Source organism: Melospiza melodia, chromosome 1 (assembly GCF_035770615.1).
Source record: "Melospiza melodia melodia isolate bMelMel2 chromosome 1, bMelMel2.pri, whole genome shotgun sequence".
Lineage (NCBI taxonomy): Eukaryota > Metazoa > Chordata > Aves > Passeriformes > Passerellidae > Melospiza > Melospiza melodia.
Genome location: NC_086194.1, coordinates 150,860,816 through 150,882,144, shown reverse-complemented (window position 1 = coordinate 150,882,144; position 21,329 = coordinate 150,860,816). Strand labels below are relative to the sequence as shown.

Here is a 21,329-nt window from a genome sequence, read left to right as displayed (position 1 = left end):
ACTCTACAGCCTACATAAAATACATTAGACATGAAGACAATCTTAAAAATCAAAATGTGGAGCAAAGCAGCAAATTCTAGTGTTCCACATCTATTAGGAGACTATAACAGACATCTAATTCACATATTTATATCTAACTGGCTATGGATGCCACACACAAGGGAGAATGAGGGTTTATCCAGTCCATCACACACCACCTAATCCATGCAGCTGTTGGGACAACTCATCCACAGGTTCTCTTGCACACATTCTCCTTCCTGAGGCCCCTCTAAAGGGGTCTGGGTCAGCTGAATTGTTTTAACTGACTAAGTCCATTCCCAGATGCTCTTTTTACACTAATACACGCACATTAAATCTGATGCTTCCAGGAAGTATCAGATTACTGCATCTAAACACTCTGATTAGGTTGAACACACTGGGTAGGTCCACTCTCATGGCAAATAAAGGAGCCATTCTTCCACCAGAAGCTATGAAGCTCAAACATTTCACATCCTATCATCATCACATACCTCTCCTATTCTTCATTTACACAAAGACAAGGCTGGACTAATAAAAAACCTGAGATTCAGGAGAGAAGGGCAAACAAGCAGGGAAGAAGAGATGACAGTTCCCACAATTCCATTCCCATTTGTAGTATTTGACATCTCACTTAGGAAGTAGGCAGAAGTCTTCAGAGAGAAAAAGAGTTGTTACAGCTCTAGCCTGAAGGAAGTTCCCACTACCTGTTACAAACTACACTGTCCTGAAATTGCTTTCCCTGAGCCTCCCTCAGGGCAACTAGACCCTTTTTTGAGCAGATGTATATGCTATGAGTAAATACAGTGCTCTTCAAACAAAATCACAGCCACTGCTTGGAGTAAAGTGCCAAATCATGGCATTACTTAGGACAAAAAGGTTTGGTCTAAGTCTGCCAGATAATCTTCACTTAATCCTATACTATCAAGGAGACATCTCAATATTACAGTAATGGACAGAGTAAGAACTCATTACCATAAGACCCAAGCTGCACATAAAATCATACAGAAAATATGCTGCAATAAATATAACTACAAACATTCACTGTACAGGTGATGATCAGTGTTAGCATTTTTAAGATTCGTTTTTCACTACATAATCCCAGTAACATAAATTTAATAATATTTCATGAATATAATATGCAAGAGACCTCATCTTCTCTTTTCTTTAAATTAGCATTTTTGTACTGCGTTATTAAAGATAGTGCTAACACATCAGTCTTCTATGTGTAGCTTGAAAATTACTACAGCCTAGCAGCAGCATAAAATTACCTAAAACATACCTAGTGGCTCATAGGAAAAACTATTACAGGAAAACTCATGCTTAACATTAGCTAACATTAATACATAGACACAGGCAGATCAAGTACTGATCAGAACATGAAAGTCAGACTCTTCAGCCCTTCATTACCTAGTCCCAGCTTCCTATAAGATATCTATGAAGTACTGAACCAGATGTTGAGCACAACCTTAGAAGTAAAGCAGAAAAGTACAGAACCTCTTTAGCACTGCACTAAGTGCAGATTTTAACTATGATTCAGTAGCACATGCTTTGGCGTGTCTACACAGAGCTGTGAACAGCACCAATGTAGTTAGTTTGGTTGTGCAAAGTCCTCTTCTGACAAGAATAAGGTCAAGAACTGCACTGGAAGCCCTTAACACAGGTCTGCTACAACAATATAACTGTATGCCTTTCTAACAGGAAGCGCCCATCTGACATGCCACTGTTAAAAACCAACTTTACCATCATAGGGAACACATCTGCTAACAGCTCACGTGGCTCACAAGCCACACACCTGCTCATACCCTCCCCACTGGATCTGACAGCATCACCAAGAGAGGCCTTGCACAATCTTATAAGCCAACAAAGAGCTGGCTGAGCATAAAGGGCAACCTCCTACAAGTATGAAAACAGTCTTTCCTGGCAAGAAGGTAAGTAGTAAATGCAGGAGGAGACCATCTTGAACAAACTAAAAACTCATAACTGAACTAAAGTACAGAAAATAAGGCATGCAAAGCACAAAAACAGATTACTAAAGAAGCACTGCCTGGATCTTAAATAGCTGCATTTCAAAGGCCAAGAATAGGGTGGATTTTAATTTGGAGAGTAAAACAGAAGACAGCAAGAAAATTAGGGGAAGGGAAGGGAAGGGAAGGGAAGGGAAGGGAAGGGAAGGGAAGGGAAGGGAAGGGAAGGGAAGGGAAGGGAAGGGAAGGGAAGGGAAGGGAAGGGAAGGGAAGGGAAGGGAAGGGAAGGGAAGGGAAGGGAAGGGAAGGGAAGGGAAGGGAAGGGAAGGGAAGGGAAGGGAAGGGAAGGGGAGTGGTCAGTCTGTTAACAAGCTATGCAGAAATCGCCCAAACACATTCCTTGCATCAGTGTTTAGCAGGGTTTCTCTGACTTTCAGTTGTCTCTGCCTAGTAGCAAAATAAAACAAGTTATGAATTACTCTAGTAAATTGGACAAATACATGAGAACAGATAAGATACATCCAAAGGTGCCAAGGAGTTGCTGAATGTCAACTCAAGGCTACCTCTTATCAACTTTAAAAGATTACAGCAATGAGGGTGTCCCTTACAACATCATCATCTTCAAAATAGGCAAAAACAAGGACCTGAGGAACTACAGGCTGAACAGCTCATTCTCAGACCTCAAAGATATTACGGAGTAAATCCACAGAGAAGCTAATTTTGTTTGTGTTTTTAGACATACAAACAATAAAAAAGTGACTGGGAACAGACAGCCTAAGTTGACCAGAAGGAAATAATGCTAAATGAACCTGGTCACTTTCTTATGAGGGTGAAGAGAAAGCTGAGGATGTCATTTTGTCTGACTTCACCAAGGCTGTTGGCAGCCTCCAATACATGTTTGTAACTAAACCTGGGGAATCATAGAAAAATGTAGAGGAACAACCAGCTGGACTGCCAGGCTCAGCAGTGGTTCAACACGTAACCAAGAGCCAGCTCCAAGCAATGTTCTCAGAAACTGATCATAGCGTGAATACTCCCAGCATCTTGATCAACAATGAGGAAGAACACACCCCATTATGGTTTGTGGATGACATGAAACAAGATGGAAACAGCCAGGGCACTGACAGGGCAGGACTGCCATGTAGAGGGATCTGAACAAGCTGGAAGAATTAGCTTGACAACAAATACAGCAGTTCAACAACAGCAGAGTCCCACACCAGGAGAGAACCACCCCATGCCATGAGCAGTAGGGACTGAGAATCCATGTGGCAGGGAGCATTCCTCCAGGAAAGGTTCTGGGTGGCTCCAGAAGACAAGCTGAACACCAGCCAGCAACATCAGCAATACACCCTAACCACAAACTGGCCTTCATTAGGAAAGCACAGTCAGGTCAAGTAAAAACCCCTCTATTTAGCATTTGTGAGCACAGTACTCTGTTCCAGGCTGCCATAAAAGAAAGGCTGACAAATTGGAGCTAGAACTTGACTAGAGGGGCTAGAACAAACCAATGCTCACTGAACATGCAAGAAGAAATAAAAGTTCTTGGGGCTGAAGAAAGAGACTGTTGAGTCTCACACTTTTCAGATTGTTAAAACTGATCTGAATAAGGTCCTAAACACTAACTGGACTTCCTTCCTTGGCAAAATAGATTCACCTAGCTGACTTCCAGAGGTCTCTTTCAAATTAAATCATTTATTCCAAATCAGTGGCACACTGTTCACCTCTTTCCTTACCACCTCCAAAATAGACATCCAAATTCAAAACAACAGCCCTTCTTTTACCTGCAGTTTTTCTACATTTCATCTGCTTCCTCACCACAATAATATAGAGCAATAAACCCATCTAAACTTTAAAGACTCTTTTATTGTAAAATAAAATACACATGGAAGACCATAAGGAAACTTGGCTCAACTCCTTGAATGGAGAAAAATTTTATTGCCCAAATTACAACTTTATATACAGAGAGGCTGACTCAAACTGGAAATACATTAAAAATTCAGCTGATATTTCTGTCTCTCCAAGGCAAACAATGATGGGGTTCTTTTGAGAGGAAAGAGCAGTGTGGCAAGGCAATAAGGTTAAACTTCCACTCCTTACTACAACAGGAATAAATTTTTGTGTGTTTTGAGATGCAAGTTATATACAGGGTACCAGCAGATGACTGGTGAAACATTCATTTAAACATCTACCTTTTACTGCAAGATTTTATTATAAATTTCTTCATATTATATTTTTATATGGTCATTTCATTGTCTGAGCAACTTAAAACTAGCACTAACTGAAAATTATTTACAAGAGGGGAAAAAAGCTGCTGCTTGCATTGAGTAATTCTAACAATTTTTTATTTGAAAAATTATTTGAGTGACTGACTTCAAACCACAGATGCAAGTTCTGCAATTCTCCCAGAAGTTCCACAGATTTTCTGAAACATGGGTGAGGAGGCAAAGGAGATCTGTTGACTGTGCAACTAATCAGACTGTTCAGATCAGAAAAAAGTGAAAATCCTATCTCCTCCTCAACATACCATAGCATTGCTCATCTTTTAGCAGTGACCTGACTGCAAAGAGATCAATAGCAAATATAAACATTGTGAAACCCAGAAAATACAACCATTAGAACTTAAGTAGTATTTTGTAAACTTTCTTCCAAGAAGTACATTTTTTTAAATAGAAGGTGAATTATATGATGCTGAGCATTTTAGTATTCCATGGCTAGTTTTAAGATAGCCCATAAAATGAACTCCAACATTTTATCCACCTGTAGGAAATCACAGAAATGTAGAAATCATCCAGGAATCAAATTCTTCTTAGAACTGACTTGTAGATGTTCATGGCACAAGTTAGTAACAGTATTTCTTTTAATGGAAAGAGGAAGGTCAGATAAAGTTTGGGGAGAGATAATTCTGTCTTCAGAGCAATTGTTATAGTATTTTACAAACAAACACAGAACTTCAGAGGGTGTATAATTTAATAGCATATTAGTCCTCACTGAGTGAGCATGATCTGCTAACACTGTAGAAAAAGGGGAAGAGAGGACAGTTAATGTACCCCAAAGCACATTTACCAGAGGATGCTGCATAGCCAATCTTTGTTTTGAAACTTGCCCATTTCTGAATGCTTTTGGTCAACTGTAGTTGCGTGTAATACATACATAGTTATTTTGGAAATGGATGAATACCAGTGTAGCTCAAGATTCTTTTTCTTTCATAAAAATTAGTCAACACATAACTTGCATTTTATTTCTGGCATACGAAGATTTTTCAGCTCAGGGAAAAAACACTAATTTTCATGAGCAAACTTCCAAGCAGATAAACACAGTTTAATGCAACACTGAAAGAAAGATCTATCATTCTGAGAGTCAGACAGTATAATCCATTTTTAAGGAACTTACAATGCTACTCTAAAGAACTAAGGAAAAATAATTCCCAGCATTTATATAGCAGCCAATCATTCAGAGCCATAGTAAGGATTTTATCAGACAAGCACTGAATAATCTCAGTGTTGCATTGCAGAAGCTAGGATAAGCTAACCTGCTCTGTAAGGCTAAACACAGAACAAGGCAACCAGGACATTTGTGATCAAGTTCTTTCCTCCTTTTCCTCAACCTGTAAAGAAAAGTAGTTTAAGAATGTTGGCCTAAAGCTCAGTCTCTGAAGAGTAACACAGCTGATTAGCCCATTGAGTCAATTCATCACCTGAAGGCCCACTGACAGAACATGGCCAGCAGCACAGCCAGGATGGACTTGCCCATGGACACCAAGATGAGATAAGCAAGTGAGCCAGTGCAGAAGGACTTTCAATCCTTGTATGGACTGTCTGGGTATTAATTAATCCACGTGGGTCCAACTGAGGAGTGATACTGTGATAGATGCTACTTAAAACGTACAAGAGGTACTAGGCCCGAGGCAGCTGCTTTACAGCTAATGATCACATGAACTTTAGTGAAGCAAAGGCTTACAAATTGGAAATATTTTAACCGTGAAATTACTGAGAAACATGACTGCTTAAAACTGCAAAACAACATCCTTATGAGCAAAATGCCTTTAGCCCAGATAACAAAAGATTTACCCTGAATGCCCATGGTAACATACAGAGAAAGAAAATCCAGCAGGAGATTTAAATACAGCATCCAGAGATTTGGATACACTATTCACTTGAATTAGTGGAGCTTAAACATACAGAAAAAAGTAATTAGCTAAGAAAACATGGCAGAAGCTAATCATTAGGAGTACATGAGGCATTACATATACAACTGAAAAAGTGGCATGTAAAGGAAATAATTTTAGATACAAAATGAACAATCTCTGGGCCCAACTGCACAGTACCTGCACAGCGATCCACTCCTACACTTGTTACTTACAATATTGACCCAAGTAAGACAGGTTTGTCAGATAAATCTACAACATAGCCACTACCTGGTATGTTTCAGTCAGCTGAATTTGGTCCCCAAAGAGTCAGGATTAGAATGACTTAGTTAATCATGATCAGTGGATGAGCAAATGCACCCTCAATAATCATTAGAGAAACAAGGTTGGTGGTGAGTAAATATTCTCCCCTACGTTCAGGGCAGCCAGTGAGTGTTGCTTCACACTGTAATTATCTCATCTATTGACACTGACAGTCAGTCTCCAACATGCTCTTCCTTCCCTTTCCACAATGCTCATGCCTTGCATCACATGAAGCCACTGTGCTGCCACAGTAAGTCCAGAGTTAACTCACGAGGGGTGGGGAGGACAGAAGAGAGGAAGTGTCCCCATCATATCATCAAGCTTATCGAAGACCACCTGGCAGCCACAGACAATCACTGCATCTGAGGCATGGAAAAGGCAGGAGGAACACACCAGTCAGGTTGGAGGACAGCAGCAGAACTGCCCTTCCCGGCAGCAGCCCACAGCCTGAATGCATAAGATACATGTACCTCCCAAACCAGTCTCTGAGAAAAGCAGACAAAACTAGATCTAAGTTTGCTGCCCAGGACTGATGAACACCACACCCTGGATGAGCTAACAAGCACCATGGATTTGCTGAAGTGCTGCTCATCTGCCTGGCACATTAGAAGACTCCAGTAGAATTGCAGGGGTCCATTTAACTACAAATTAATGGCTCAGGCCTCTTGGACAAGACCCTGCTCTTGCTAAGCTGAAAACTTCTTCATATGAATGGGCTCCAAACAGTCACTAAAAATTACCCTAACTCTGGATTCTGTTTCCTTGGTTTTGGTCCACTAGAACCGTGGAAAAAAAGCCCAGTGTTGCTCACTTTCAAGACAAACAGAATTTCTGAAAAACAGAAACCACTAAAACAGAAGATGATCAATAAATTCTTAGTTTTAGAGACAAGCAACAAAGGCAAACACATATTAACGTTTCCTCTCCAAACAGGAGGAGAAATCCAGCTTCTCCTATGACCTGACTTAATAATCATCCTAGAATAATTTAGGTTGGAAGAGATCCTTAAGATCAAGTCCAAATGATAATCCTAATGGCCATTGCACTAAAGGGTTCTTACTTCAACTTTCTCTATTTCTTTTCCTTAAATATGAGAAGCAGGAAATAAACTTTTCCTTGGCCCAGCCACAGTCTTCATTTGACAATTTAAGAAAGTTACAGAATACATAACTCTATGTGTCTGACTGTATTCAGTAAATATTCTGATAAAATAAGAAACAACTCTCTCCTTCTTTGCAAGTGAATATATTTATGTTCTTATTACAAAACCATTTCTTATTTCCCTTTAATGAATGAATGAATAAATAAATAAATAAAATGTAAAGTCATCAACAGAATGCTCAAGTACTTTAAGCAGCCTCATTCCAGTAACAGTCCCAAGCTTCCCATCACACAGTCAGTGATCAGGCCACTGTTCCACAAAGAGCAAGAGCATTCAAACATGTCCAAAGCCTCTGCCTAAACCTTCCAAAACTTGTAAGACAGAAGCATAGCAAGGGAGAAATTGAGGAATTGAGGAGTTGGCTTTGCTTTTTTTTTTTTTTTTTTTGATAGGCACTAGAACATTTCATATTCTACACCAGGATGAAAATTCTGTCCAGCCTGGTATCCTGCCTGAATGTGAGTATATGCCAAGTAAACTGTGACAGTTGTGTGCTTCGCCATTCCAGAGATCTGAAGCACATGGATTTCCTGCTCCAGTCATTATCCATTTGAGTGCAGTCATTTTTTCCTGGTCTTATTTAGCTGCCTTTTGAAAATCAACTCTCAGCACCTCCAAGAACTTCTGTAACTATACAGTAATCCTCATCATCATGTCAAAGAAAAAATTTTTGCTTTGCATCTACTTTGACAAGTGATCTCGTTTTGTAATAAACAGTAAGATACCCATATTTTATTTTCTTGGCACTATGCGTGGTTTTCAAAACCTTTCACCTTGTCTCTCCCTCCAGGTACCTCTTCTCATTACAGAAATATCCAAATGCATCTGGCTATCTGCTTCTAGAGAAATAGTCTTTACTTTTAATCACCCTTGTTACCTTCTTTAACCTCCATAGTTCTGCTGTGTCCTTGGTACCACTGTAACCTCTGACAACCACTTTACTTATTCAACTGCTTCTAAAAGTTAAGCTCAAGCACTCATGAACCTCAATATAAAGGCTTTGCCTTCCTCACCAAGCCAAATGTATTCCTTCACATTTAGTTGTGCTTATTTTCTCAGTACCACAAAGCCTTGCAAGTCTTTGCCAGTTTCCACTGCTAGGAATACAACCTCTCTCACCAGTATTTCTACCCTCTTTCTACCCACAGACCCATATAGTAGGCCAAAACACACTCTTTGTTATATTTTAAACAATTATCCACCTGTGACAGAACTTCTCATTTACTGCAGATTACAGCTGTATTTGCTTGAAGAGCCTCTGGTGTGCAAGTCTGTCCATAAACCTTCCAGCACATGCAACCAACTTTACATCAGCCAGCACCAATTGTGTCCTTACCAACTCCTTCCCAGAACCCTACCAGCCATGCACTCCATGACTTGCCTTTACAAAAGCTTTATCATTGGTATCCATGCATTTACTGGTTATTCTGTGTCTTAAAACAGAATTCATGCTATTTAATCATATGGACCTTAACAGCAGCAGAAGACAGAGTTTCTCTGATCATCAGTATGTATTTGGCCCAAGACTCCAATATCCCTTCCCCTCAAGTCTTTAATTCATCTACTATGTCAGTATTCTACAACAGATATAAGAAAAACTAGATAGCCTAATTTTATATAAGTACACACACATTCATATGGACACCTTTTTTAAAATAAAAATGCAAGCATTTTCTATCAATGCACAAACAAGTTTGCTCCTTTTTTATTTTCTTAAATTCTGTTTGAAATGGATTGTGGTTTGTTTTGGTTTTTTAATTCTGGAGCAGCTTGTGCCATTTCTTACTAGAGCTACTGATCCTTGGATAATATCCAACAGCAAGAACACCAGTTTTGAAGATTGCAGAACTCCAGCAATCTCACATTGGTTTTGTCTTTTCCCCATCACTTCAACACCACAGCAGCCTTGATACAAGGCACCTTATCCAAAGGGGCTCCCTTTAGTCTCGACATCACCTCCACTTCCTAATAAACCTGATTCCATTCTCTTTTATGTCTTGTTTTCTAAACATTGATTTTCTCTCCTTTACTTTTCCCCAGTAAGGTGCAAGGAACATCTCAAGGAGTGTTTACAAAATGTGAAGCCCAGCAAGTAGTGTCACCTCAGAGTACCTGCTGGTAAAAAGAATACCTCATGTTACAGCTTATTACTGAAAACAATGGACTCAAAGGAATTCAAGGCTCCTTGACACCTACAACAAAACACTTTTCAGAGAAGCTGTTTCTTCATGAGAACTAACAATACCTGCTTCCTACAGGCTTCCTCTATATTACTGCTGTTGTAAGTGCATGAAGACACTTCCATACAACCCTCATTTTGGTTCCCTCTCACATTCCTTAGTTGGCACCTCTTCCCCTCTCATTCCTTGAGTAATGCCAGTTATTTCTCATGCTCCCTAACTACTGAGTGAGAGCAAGACAGTTTTACACCTGTTTCCAAACTATGCAGCTACTAAGTGGCTGCTGACAGACTGTAAGGTGGAAGGGGTAGGGGAAAGAAGCCACAATTTTGCCTTCTACAAAGCAGTAATTTTTAGGAAATTCCCAAGATCTTTGTATTTCAAAATGCATTTGCTTCTGCTGGTGACCAGCCCAGAGAGGCATGCACAATGACAGTCAAACTGCATGAGCCTGTTTCCTGGGAAGCAAGGCACAGATAGGCCCCTTGGCCTCAGCCAAGATCTTCTCTTGTAACTCCAGCTTTCATTCCGGCTTCCAAACTTAATTCACAATTGAGTTCATGAACTGCTAAATATATTTTGTAAAAAAAACAACTCACCGTTTTATTACGCAGTCTAATTATGTCTGAAACAGAGCCAGCTCCACAGTACTCCATAACAATCCACAGATCTGTGTTCTTAAAGTAGCTGCCATAGTACTTGACAACATAAGGACTAAATGGAAAAAAAAAGTTAAATAGATGAATTCTTAGTAGAAGACAAAAAAAAATCACCAGCACACCTGTTGTTATAAACTGTTTGACATGCAATCGAATACATTTTAAATTTGTAACTAGCTTAATCAATGCCCTTTTATGATTATGATTACTTAATAAAATGATAAAGGCACTACTATGTATATAAGTTTTCCACAATCTTCAAATACAGACCAAGTTTTCCCAAACATCAGTCATCTGATAAAAAGCTTTGTTTTTCCCTCCTCTAAGGCCTCTCTTGAATGCTTCTCTTTTTAGAAAGACTGCCTTGTTTTCTTCTCTCCAGAGCAAAATCACATGGAAACTCAACCATGTTTTCCCAGTTTTGCAAGAATGAATTTATTTCAATGACAGAACTAGACTTTCTTATTAAAGAGAATCTAATGCTGGTTTGAAGCCTGCTGGATTTGCAAATGCTTTTCATACTCAGCACCTCATGAGAAGTGATAGCATTGTCACAAACAGAAGGCATTGCTTTGCTACTCATCAGTTTGCCACTTGACATAACGCTTCCATGGAGTCACTTGCACGAGAAAGGCAGAAACAGATGTGGTAAACATAAAAAGAATCATCCCTCAGAAGTTATTAGATGGTGTATTTAGGGAAATACAAGACTGAAGGTTTGGGGTGGGGTTTTTGGCAGGAACTGAAACAAAGAAGGCTACAGTTCCACTGTCATCTATCACCCACAAAGGAAGTGAGATACTGAGATTTCAGACAGTGGTTTCTCATCAGAACACCTACATTATGGGGTGGAATCAAACACCATTTTGTTTTGGAGCAAGGAACTGTATTTTAGGATCAGCATTTCTGGCAGCAACATTCTTCATAGAGACAACTGGTACAAGAAGAAAGGACCTATGGTTGCCTTCTGCAACATGGTATCTTTACAAAAAGACAGGTCAACACTATCAAAAAACTATTTCATTTAAGAGCAACTGTAAGCACTAAATGAATTCACCTTTTCAGAAGGAAAGGTGGGTCAGTCTCCTCCTAACTAGTCCAAATGTCCACCATTTACAAGCATGACACATTGACCTTGCTCCTTATAAATTCATGAAGTGAGGAATTCTAAAGAAAACCCACTGATTTTTGTGACCATCTCTTACCAGATTTACACTATGCCAGGATTCCCAGCAACAACTGGGTATTATTATCAATCAGGACAAGATGATCTTTTCAAAACATCAAGTGCTGTGCAATCTCAAAACACTGTTCATATTTGCCTAAAGACTAACACTAATAAGTTTCATTTTGAAGTTGTAGCCCAAAACTCCACAGACAACAGAAACAGCAAAGTAATTTCTGCATCCTTGCATTAAGGCTTCCTCTTTTACAAAACCTGCAATCATAAAATCTGTGAACAAGTGTAAGGTAACAATCCACCAGCACTTTCACAAGACTGCTCACATTTTGAAAGGAATGTTCTCACAGGAAAATGGCAGCCAAGAAAATATCCTTCTGGAAGGTAACTGCTAGCCATTCATCTTCTGCTAGAAACATCTTTATCAATCTTCTGAAACAGGCAGACTCAGAATTTCACAAAGCCCAAAGACATTTAAAGAAAACAGTAACCTTTGGCCTTAAGAGTGCAAGTAAAGTGAAGCAAGCACAGAGAATTCTAAGCAGAGACCAATATTTCTTCTTCCAACAGTTTTTGTTATGTACACTATTTGTACTTCCTTCAATCCAAGGTAAGGAGAGAAGGAGATCCACCAAGTGGCTCCTTTAATTAAAAAAAGTCTATGTTGGACAATTTACTTTCCATGAAAAAGTTGGCAGCTGCTTATATTTCAGCTATTTTCACAAGCAGAAATACATTTTCACATAGACTCATAGAAAGGGAACAGAAATGTGATACCTACCTGTCACATTGTTGCATTATAGAGATTTCTTTAATTATTTCTTGAAGATCTGACTCCACAGGGACCTGTTTAATTGCTACAACTTGTCCAGATTCTTTGTGTATTGCTTTAAACACGCTACCATAAGACCTAAAAATGAGACAATCTTTTTAAAAAACAAGGCAAACTGCTCCTGATTTCCATTATGCACAAAAAGTCAAGAAGCCATATGTTCATGCAGAAGTGTGAGCATTTTTCAGGCTGCAAAGAGATCAGTTCTACCAAGACCTCAGGAAAGACAGAAGAATGTTTTATCAAGACAGCAGAAATTTTTGTCAAGATTTAAGAGTTTCTAATTCCATTACAGGTGCAAGTACATTTGCTGTCTTAACAAACAACAGACATCAAAAATGCATAAATATATAAGGGAAAGTGTAGAAATCTACCAATGCATGCATTTGCTTTAGCAGTAAAACTTATACAGAGGCATTTACAGTCACTCTCTCTGTAACTCAATATTCCAACATATGCTTTATGTATGGTTTCCCTCTGATCCTATGCCCCTGTAAATAGCTGTACTTACCCTTCACCAAGCTTCTCCAGAACATCAAAGACTTCTTCAGGCTGCTTAGTTAAACTATCTTCACTTAGCTTTTTCAGTTTGCTAAAAGAAAGACAAAAGTTATTTACTTTTTGGGGGGAGAAAGAACTCAAGCAAATTTTCACACAAGCAAGCAGACAGAATAAATTATTACAAAGAAAAATATATTCCGATGAAAATAAAATACTTAATGTGTAAGAGCAATCAAATTTTAATTCATCTTATATGATAGTTGGTTAAGTTATGACAATTTTTGTCATTATCACTTTCCCATTAATGTTTGCTCAATTCAACACAGCATGGGACCAATTCACTCTGCAAACTACTTCCTTTGCTGAAATAGAAACAGACAAAGATTGCAGGAAAGTTTACCTTCCCTCCAAAAACAGCATGCAAACACATGCCCCTTACTGCTTAGGGGATGCCACACTGTTCTCTATTTATAAACCAATCCTTCACCCACATGAAGCACTCAGTTTCTAAACTGCACCCCTCATCAGCCAGTGAAAGATGTCATTAAAAGCAGAATTCTGAAGTCAAGATGATTCTGGGAGCATATGGGAGCACTTCCCAGGTGGCAGCAGAAGACTGAAATTCCAAAAGCTGAGTACTGTAAGAGCTTCTCTTGCATCTCTGTAAATGCACATAGGGACAGGATGCAACCAAATCTCTAATTCCATAACAGCACCATATTTGCCCTTAGTTCTCTCTGACACAGTCTCAAATCACTCAGAAACACCCAATGATTTCTTCCAGCACTTTGAACTCCCTTTTACCACCATTTGTTGTCCTTTACAAGCAGTCCTAGCCTTTCCCTGGTCTCTAGCATTCCCAGCTCTCCAGGCCCCCAGACTCCTGGCAAATCTCAAAACACAACTCAGCTGCAAGCTTGCACTAGAGCTAACACTGAACACAGCACAGGAAAATACAACCACACACACATTGCACCAGGGATGGGGGCTGCAACATGTAAATCCTTCACCCTAAAGTTCTAGGGAATTTTGCTGCAAGACTGAAGTAACAAGTTGACTCTACATGACAGCCTTCTTCTAATAAAGTAGAAGATGAGCTGAAGAAAAGCTGGTGCTGTAGTGTTAAATATATCCAATGTATTCCATATGCAGGAGGAGGAAAAGGGGAATAAAAAAAGGAAACTTTGAAGAACAGCAGATCATTGAGAACTTAGGGAAACTAAGTTATCCCACAACTTTCTAGAAACAAATATGAAACAGGGGAAGGAAGAAGGGCATGGACAGAAAATATTGACAAGTCTCAATAGTGGAAGAACAGTGATCTGAAAAAATAAACCTTTCATGTTAGGAGATACAATTCTGTGATGCACAAAATAAAAAAAAATTAAAGTGACTGACCAATGAGGGAACTCATGAGTCAAAATAGATTTCTAATTGCCAACCATCTAAGGAAAAGCAAAGAATTTAAAGTAATTGTAAAAGCACACAAGTCATATGGATTGGTGTTAAACAAGGGTGCACACATTTATACATCAAAGAACAATTTCACAGAGGTAGCAATTACATGAACACAAAAAGCATCCACAACCAGTAAGAAAAGGTGCACTAACTACAAGAAAGACCATGCAGTTTGCTACAGCAAACAGTAAAGAAGCTGGAAAGGCTGTGTGCTTAGGGAAAATAAAAATCTTCACAGCAAAGGAAAGGCACAACTCATCAACATAGAGAAAAACACCAAAAATTCAAATGAAAACAACTAAATAATGTCTGTAAAACTGCCCTACAAGAACAAAACTCTGTTTTCTTTTTCACTCTCTCTGCTGGTTAGACACTAGAAATTGGAAAGACAGAACTTATACTTTGCAGAGAAGCACATATTTCATTACTGAAAAAGCTGATGTTGAGACAAATCAAACAGGAAAAAATATTTTGCTGGTAGGTATTAAAGAATAAATCATTCATTTTGCTTCTTTTTTCCAAACTTCTTTCCTCTCTGAACAGATTATATACAGCCTTAAAGACTGCATTCAAGAATAACTTGCTGCCATGATTCCCTTCTTGCCACCAAAAAACCCCATGCACAGTATGTTTATAATATAAGCAGAGCCCTGAAAATTAAAAAGCATAACCTTTAGCTGAGTCTCTCAAAGAGCTGTGTAACAAAAGATGTACTGAACAGAAAAGCAGAGGGCCTGAACTTTTTAGCAAGAAAAGAGAAAGTATACAGCACCCCTGACTGGAGATGCCCACAAGGAGAACACTTCCACCTGCTCATTAACACCTGCTAAAATGAGAAAGAAGAAAAAAAACAAAAAAATGCATACCAAAAGGGTTCCAACAGCACTGTTAATGGCAAAGCATTGTGAGTGTCTGAGAAGAGTTAGTGAAACAATCACTAGCAGCCATAAACTGATCAAAACCAACATCATTGTCAAATAACCTTATCTGGAGTACTTGAGACACAGCCAGGAGATTTAAAAAAAACAAGCATTCTGTAGTTTTAAAATTATTTTCATATTATCCAACCCTGACACACACGTTACAAGACCAAATCACACTTAACACCAAGGCAGCTTAACACAAAGCCTATTTGCAGTGAGAAAGGTACGTGGCCTCAGGAATGTCCTCACCAAACACCCTGCCCGAAGCACCCCCCACTCCTCCACCAGCACTGCAACAGTTCAGGTGCTGGCTCCGGTGTTCAAGCGGCAGCACCAGCACCACAGGGCTTTGAACCACACAGAAATCCCAATGACTCAGCCATTCTAACGATTCCTGTTTCTGGAGCTTTCAGTAGAATATTCAGCTCCTGAGCTGCAGAACACCACGGGACACACCCTGAAGGGCTGCAGTGAAGACAGCATTTATGAAAACTCCTGGAGAAACGAGGAAGAAGGTGGTGACTGGTGTAACTGGCTGCAAAGCACCAAGCAGCATACAAGGAGAGACCAGAAACAGTTTCTTGTTGGTTAAATGCAAGCAACAGTCCTGGGACAGAGAAACACATCAAAGACTTCAGCATCAGCTCTTGATGGCAGGGGGAAGGGGGCACGGTGAAGAGGGAGCAGGAGGGAAAAATGGAGAGACAAAGGGCACAAGAACAATAGGAGAGAAGGACAGAACGTGTCTCATTCCTCCCTCCCTCACTGAGCCTCTATTTTCATAACACAAGCAGTTAAAACAGAACAAATAAATCAGTAAATGCAGGCACTGCTTTACTCTGACTAAAGGATGCAAGTGCCATATGTGTGTGTGAGGTACAGATCTCTATACATGAGAAAATCCAAAGGAGATACAGAGAAGTTGAGTATAAACCTGGACAGAAAGGTGTTCTGGGTTATTTTTTTGCTCTAGAATCTAAAGTATGAGGTGGTGGTTATGAGCTATTTTAGAGGTCTTCCAGAAGGGAAGCTGTTCCTTAAATCAGAAGGACTAACTAAACTACACTTCTGGGAGAGACCTGTGAAAATTATTTTCTTGTTCCAAGAAGGTTTGACTTTCCACATAACATCTAGTCTCTTAACAAGGAAAATACATCCTAGCAGATAATTATACTTTTATAAATCCAGTTATATGAGAAAACATTAATTCCTAGTCCGACCAGAATCTTATTTGCCATCAGCAAAATTCTAGAAAAGGAAAACCTAAGAGGCACTCAATCCCAGCATAAAGAAAAATCTGAACTGCAACATGAAAGAGCAAGAGATTTCCTCCCCAAAAATGAAAGAAAAAGTATGACTACAGTACTCTACAGTCATTATATATAGATTTCACAAAATAAATTGGTGATATGCTACAGAAGTAGGGATAAAAAAAAATCCCTGAAAGTTCAAAAATAAAAATAAAGCTGGAATAAAGAATAGAAAGCCATCAATTACTGTCATGAGTTACAAAAAACTGGACAGCCACTCCAAGAAACATAAATAAATGTGGTGCATTGTGCAGAAGAACTAGCACATTGAAACATTTAAAAAGAATGGCTGGGATCAATTATACTGATACATTAAAAGAGAAGGCAGCAGGAGAAATCACTGCAGTCATCTGGAGTAGAGGTGGCACATGGAAGCCTTGAGACATTGCTCTGCTCCACAGCACTCACACAAGGAGAAGCAAGATGAAGACACTCAACACCACTGTGCTGTGCACTTACACTTGGCCTTCTGCCAATAAAGCCCAAACATTTCTGTCCCGTCATTTTCAGGAGGAACTCGACAACTGCCAACATGTCCACCGACACAAACATTACAAAACAATTTTTTCACAAACAGTTCATACTCTAAGATCAAGTTCTTCCTCTTCCCACAAAACCTGAAACATTGTGTTTTTCAGTGAACATTAAACTCAAGTTTTTTAAGAAAGGACTGGAAAACCTTCATTAACACTCCCCATGCCTGTTAAGCAGCCTTTCACTTGGCAGCAGCATGCAGGAGATGGGCATGATTAAAATCCAAGTACTTGAGAAAATTCTGTCTATAACCACTTTGTTTTTCCCTTGTATGTAACCTGTATCCTCACATGTGAGCTTGCCAATGATATTGAAAAACCAAACAATGACAACAAAGGAAAATTACAACACTAACAGGCAAATGTTGTAACTATTTCAAAAGCAAATCTCCTTTCTAGTGAGAGAAAAAACTATAAAGCACATCTAAAGTACAGTTAAAGATTCAAGATGCAAGAAAACACTGTGTCAACTACTGCACAAATCATTCAGCATAAAATCAGAACATCTCTAAATCATTTCTAAAGTAAAAGGTGTTCTGAAAAGGACTCTTCCTTAAAAGTGTTGTGTTACTGTTGCAGTGCAGTGTTAGTCAAGGGAAAAAACAGAATTCTTTTGACGGCACCTCCATTGAAAAGTCACAAAGGCCCAGAATGTCACTTGGGCATCATCATTGCAGCTTTCTGGGCTGTGTTACAGATTCATGCAACAGACAACTGCATTGTGTGCTTCTCTGCAAGGAAGTGGAGATAAAGTGCCCTGTACCTGTACAACACTGGGATTCTAGGACATCCCTGCAGCTTCTTAGTGTCCACATGAAATTCTTGCTACCTGTAAACAGATGCACCACAGATATGATGCCAAGAGATGCCTCTCAGTAACTGCTCCTGTGAACAGGCACCAAAGTCAAGAATTCTGGTGTTCACATCTGTTTTGCCAAGTAAACATGGTCCATTTCACACCCCTACTGCATCCAAGGACAGCACCAGAAACTCAGCCCACAAAAAATCATCTGCATTTCCTCTGGACTTGCAGAAAAAGGGGGTGGCCCAGAACAGTTGGGAATACCAACAATTGGGAAACTGTACAAAACTGCCAATAAAGGAGATATTATGCACAGCCATGAAAAATTTGCTTCAAATCTTAAGAAATAACCTGAGTTAATATCTTACAAAAAACTGAGCACAGATTTTTTCCCTTCCACTAAAGAAACAAATCTGAGTTCTCATCACAATTTCCAGAAATAAGCTTCAAAACCCATGTGGAATATAAAAACCTGCCAGAGTTTAGACATTCCCAAATCTAGTTCTTTCTGACATAATCCAAAGATTTAAACATCTCTCAGTTTCAGTTATGCCAGCCACACACCTCCAGCTAGGCAATAAAGTTACAGCAAATGCCACATCCACCCCAAAACATCTGGCAGGTTATGCTAACTTCACAGTTTGATTCTCTGTCCTGGGATACCACCAGTTCCCAAGGTTTCCATTGCTGCTGGTGACATTGGTTACTCCCCAGACATTTCCATTTCTTTTCCTAAATTTTTGCTCTCTCCTACTTCCTTTATTTGAGCCATGCAGCACTGTCAGCCTGAAAGTACAGTGTAGGCCTGTCCCTTCTCACCCCACTGCCTGCTAAAACCACCCTAGACAGTAACTACAAACCAATTCATTTTCAAAGTTTTCCACAGTAGGTACTGTCACATAATGCATTATTGGAGAAGTCATCAGATGTTTAAGACTACATTCTTCTCAAGTCCTATCTTCCTAAAAGAATGCTTTTAAAGAATTTTTTCTAAATGGGGAATGTACAGGTCTTAAAGATGAATGCAAAAACTGATATCCTTTATCACAAATTTACATTGCGTAGTCCCTAGATTTTTTCATTATCAGGAAGTAAAAGCAAAATCAGAGCTCAAAGACAGTAAATACGTATATCAGCCAAATAAGTACATTCGGTACGCTACACAACTACAGTCTGTGTATTGTCCAACTACATCTCGTTCCAATAGAACTATATGATTGAACTTAAATTTAGCACAAAGCAAAACTGTTTTATGCACTAAGAAGTCAAATGATAAATTATTTTTAAAAACAAGCACGGTAATTAATATAACCTGATAGCCTATATATTTGAGAAAATACATCTACTGTGGGAATATTCCTGGGTTTTGCCTCTTCCCACTCCCTGATTTGCAATTGCAACTATGCAACGCCCACCCCCTCAAGCATCCATCCCTCCAGCAGCAGAGCACAAGGACGCTTCCCAACGTGAAAAGAGAGCACTCATGTGTGCTCCTGCCACAGACCTGAACCATCGAGTGGGAGACCCTCAGGGCAGGGGACTCTGCTCGGCGACCAAGTTTCCCTCACTTCATGTTAAAATTGTTGTGAACTCAAGCAGCCCCCAAGGGTTCCCTTCCGCCGGGGCATTTACTGGCGGGTGTATTTCGGGGCATCCACCGTACAGAAGACTCTTCCCCACATGACAGACCCCTCCGGCCGCTAAGCAAGGCCCAGCACCGTCCCTGTCCCACCGCCCCTTCACACACCCGGCACCGAGGCCTCACCCTGGCCGTGCCACCGCTCCCGGGCGGGGAAGGGGCCGCCGCGAAGGGTCCTTACCTCTTGGGCGCTGTTTGCTCCATGCCGTCGCCGCCGCGGCCCGCCGGGGCCGGTGACCGAGCTCCCGGGCCCCGCCGAACCCGCACAGCTCCGGTGCGACCTCACCGCCCCTCAACGCGGGGCCCACGCTCCCCACGGCCGCGCTCCGGCTGCCGCCACTACCGCTACCTCCGGCCGCGGCGGGGGCCCGCCCCTCCGCGCCGCTGATTGGCCACAGCCGTGGTACGGCAGGCGCTGATAGGGTGGTGTGGATGCCGCTCAGAGCGGCGGCTGCAAGAAAGCCCCGCCCACCGCGAGACAAGCGGCAGGGGAAGATCATGGAGGCCGCGGTGCTGCCGAGCTCCCGGCGTGCCCCGCGCGGTCACGGCCCGCGGGGTACGCCGGGAGTTGTAGTCCGCCCGCGGAACCCGCCCCGCCCGCGGGGCGTCCTTGAGAGCCGGGCCGTCCGAACCGGCACCACCCGGCCGTTCCGCCGCCGCGCCTCGTCCCCCGGCTGCCGGCGCTGCGCCGCCGGGCGAGGGTGGCTTGGGGCAGCACCGCCGCCTAAGGGCGGCTCTTCCCCCGCGGCCACCCCGTGGCCTCGGGGCAGCGCTGCCGGGCGGGCGAGCCTTTCACCCGCGTGTGCGCGCCCGGCGAGGCAGCGGCGCCCGGACCCTCCTCAGAAAGCCAAGGGCGTGTGGGCAGCCGGCTGCAGGGCAGGGCTGAGGGAAAGCCTGGGGTCAGTCACGGCAGGACGGCCGACCTGCGCCCCGCAGGCCCTCGGGACACGGGAAAGCTGCTGAGGGGAAAAGTGCCGGCTCTTGGGTGCGTGGTGCCAAAGCACACAAGTTACCCTGCGAAGCTGGGGAAGCTGTCACGTAATTATTCAAGCAGCAGGTCTCAGGCTCCAGAGCGCCGTGTGACAGCTTCGACTTTCTGCTGTTTATTTGCTTGAATCTGATGGATCCAAGTAGATCCAGCCAAGTCAATACAAGAACAGCTAAAATGCTCAAGCCAATTTCTATATCCTTTCCTGACAGTAGGTTTATTTGCCTAACTAATGGAAGTTCAAGGTAGTAAAACACCTAGGCAAGCTCCATATAAACACTGAGATGCCCACGTTTCACTTCAAACTGATTTTAGATGTGCAAGTATTACACTCCCACTTCATAGAAAAACCTGCACTCCATACGTAATTTTGCCTCTTTGATGTGCATTAGCAAGGGAATTCAGAATGACTGAAGTCCTACTGTTGTTCAAGTTCTCTACTTCGTCTGAGTCAATCCAACCCAGTTGACTCACTGCAGTCGGGCCAAATGCACAATGGCAATGTTGAATGAACGCACAAAACAAATCACACACCACCATATGACCTTTTAGGTTTCTTTGTTTTTCTGAGTCATGGAAAAACTGCAATGGAACATCTTCCTTTGCACAACAGATTAATGCGGAGCTCTTCCAAGCATCATCCCACAAGCCACAGTGGCTCACCAGCAGTGCTGCCAGATGTGTCCATAGCATAAACAGCAGCTTGTAGGATATGCCAAAAAAAAAACCACCC

At 41.2% G+C, this 21,329-nt stretch overlaps 1 protein-coding gene across 1 annotated transcript in view; it reads right to left on the bottom strand.

Annotated features, from left to right (window-relative positions):
• The window catches only part of STK3 (serine/threonine kinase 3), a 126,564-nt gene extending 106,676 nt beyond the window's left edge, over positions 1 to 19,888 (bottom strand). The window contains exons 1-4 of the mRNA XM_063171883.1: positions 19,790 to 19,888; positions 12,954 to 13,034; positions 12,392 to 12,520; positions 10,371 to 10,485 (exon numbers count right to left, since the gene is read on the bottom strand). Of these exons, the coding sequence (XP_063027953.1) occupies positions 10,371 to 10,485; positions 12,392 to 12,520; positions 12,954 to 13,034; positions 19,790 to 19,812 (348 nt within the window). The 5' untranslated portion in view covers positions 19,813 to 19,888. The remainder of the gene's footprint in view (positions 1 to 10,370; positions 10,486 to 12,391; positions 12,521 to 12,953; positions 13,035 to 19,789) is intronic.
• Between the last annotated feature and the right edge of the window lie 1,441 nt (positions 19,889 to 21,329).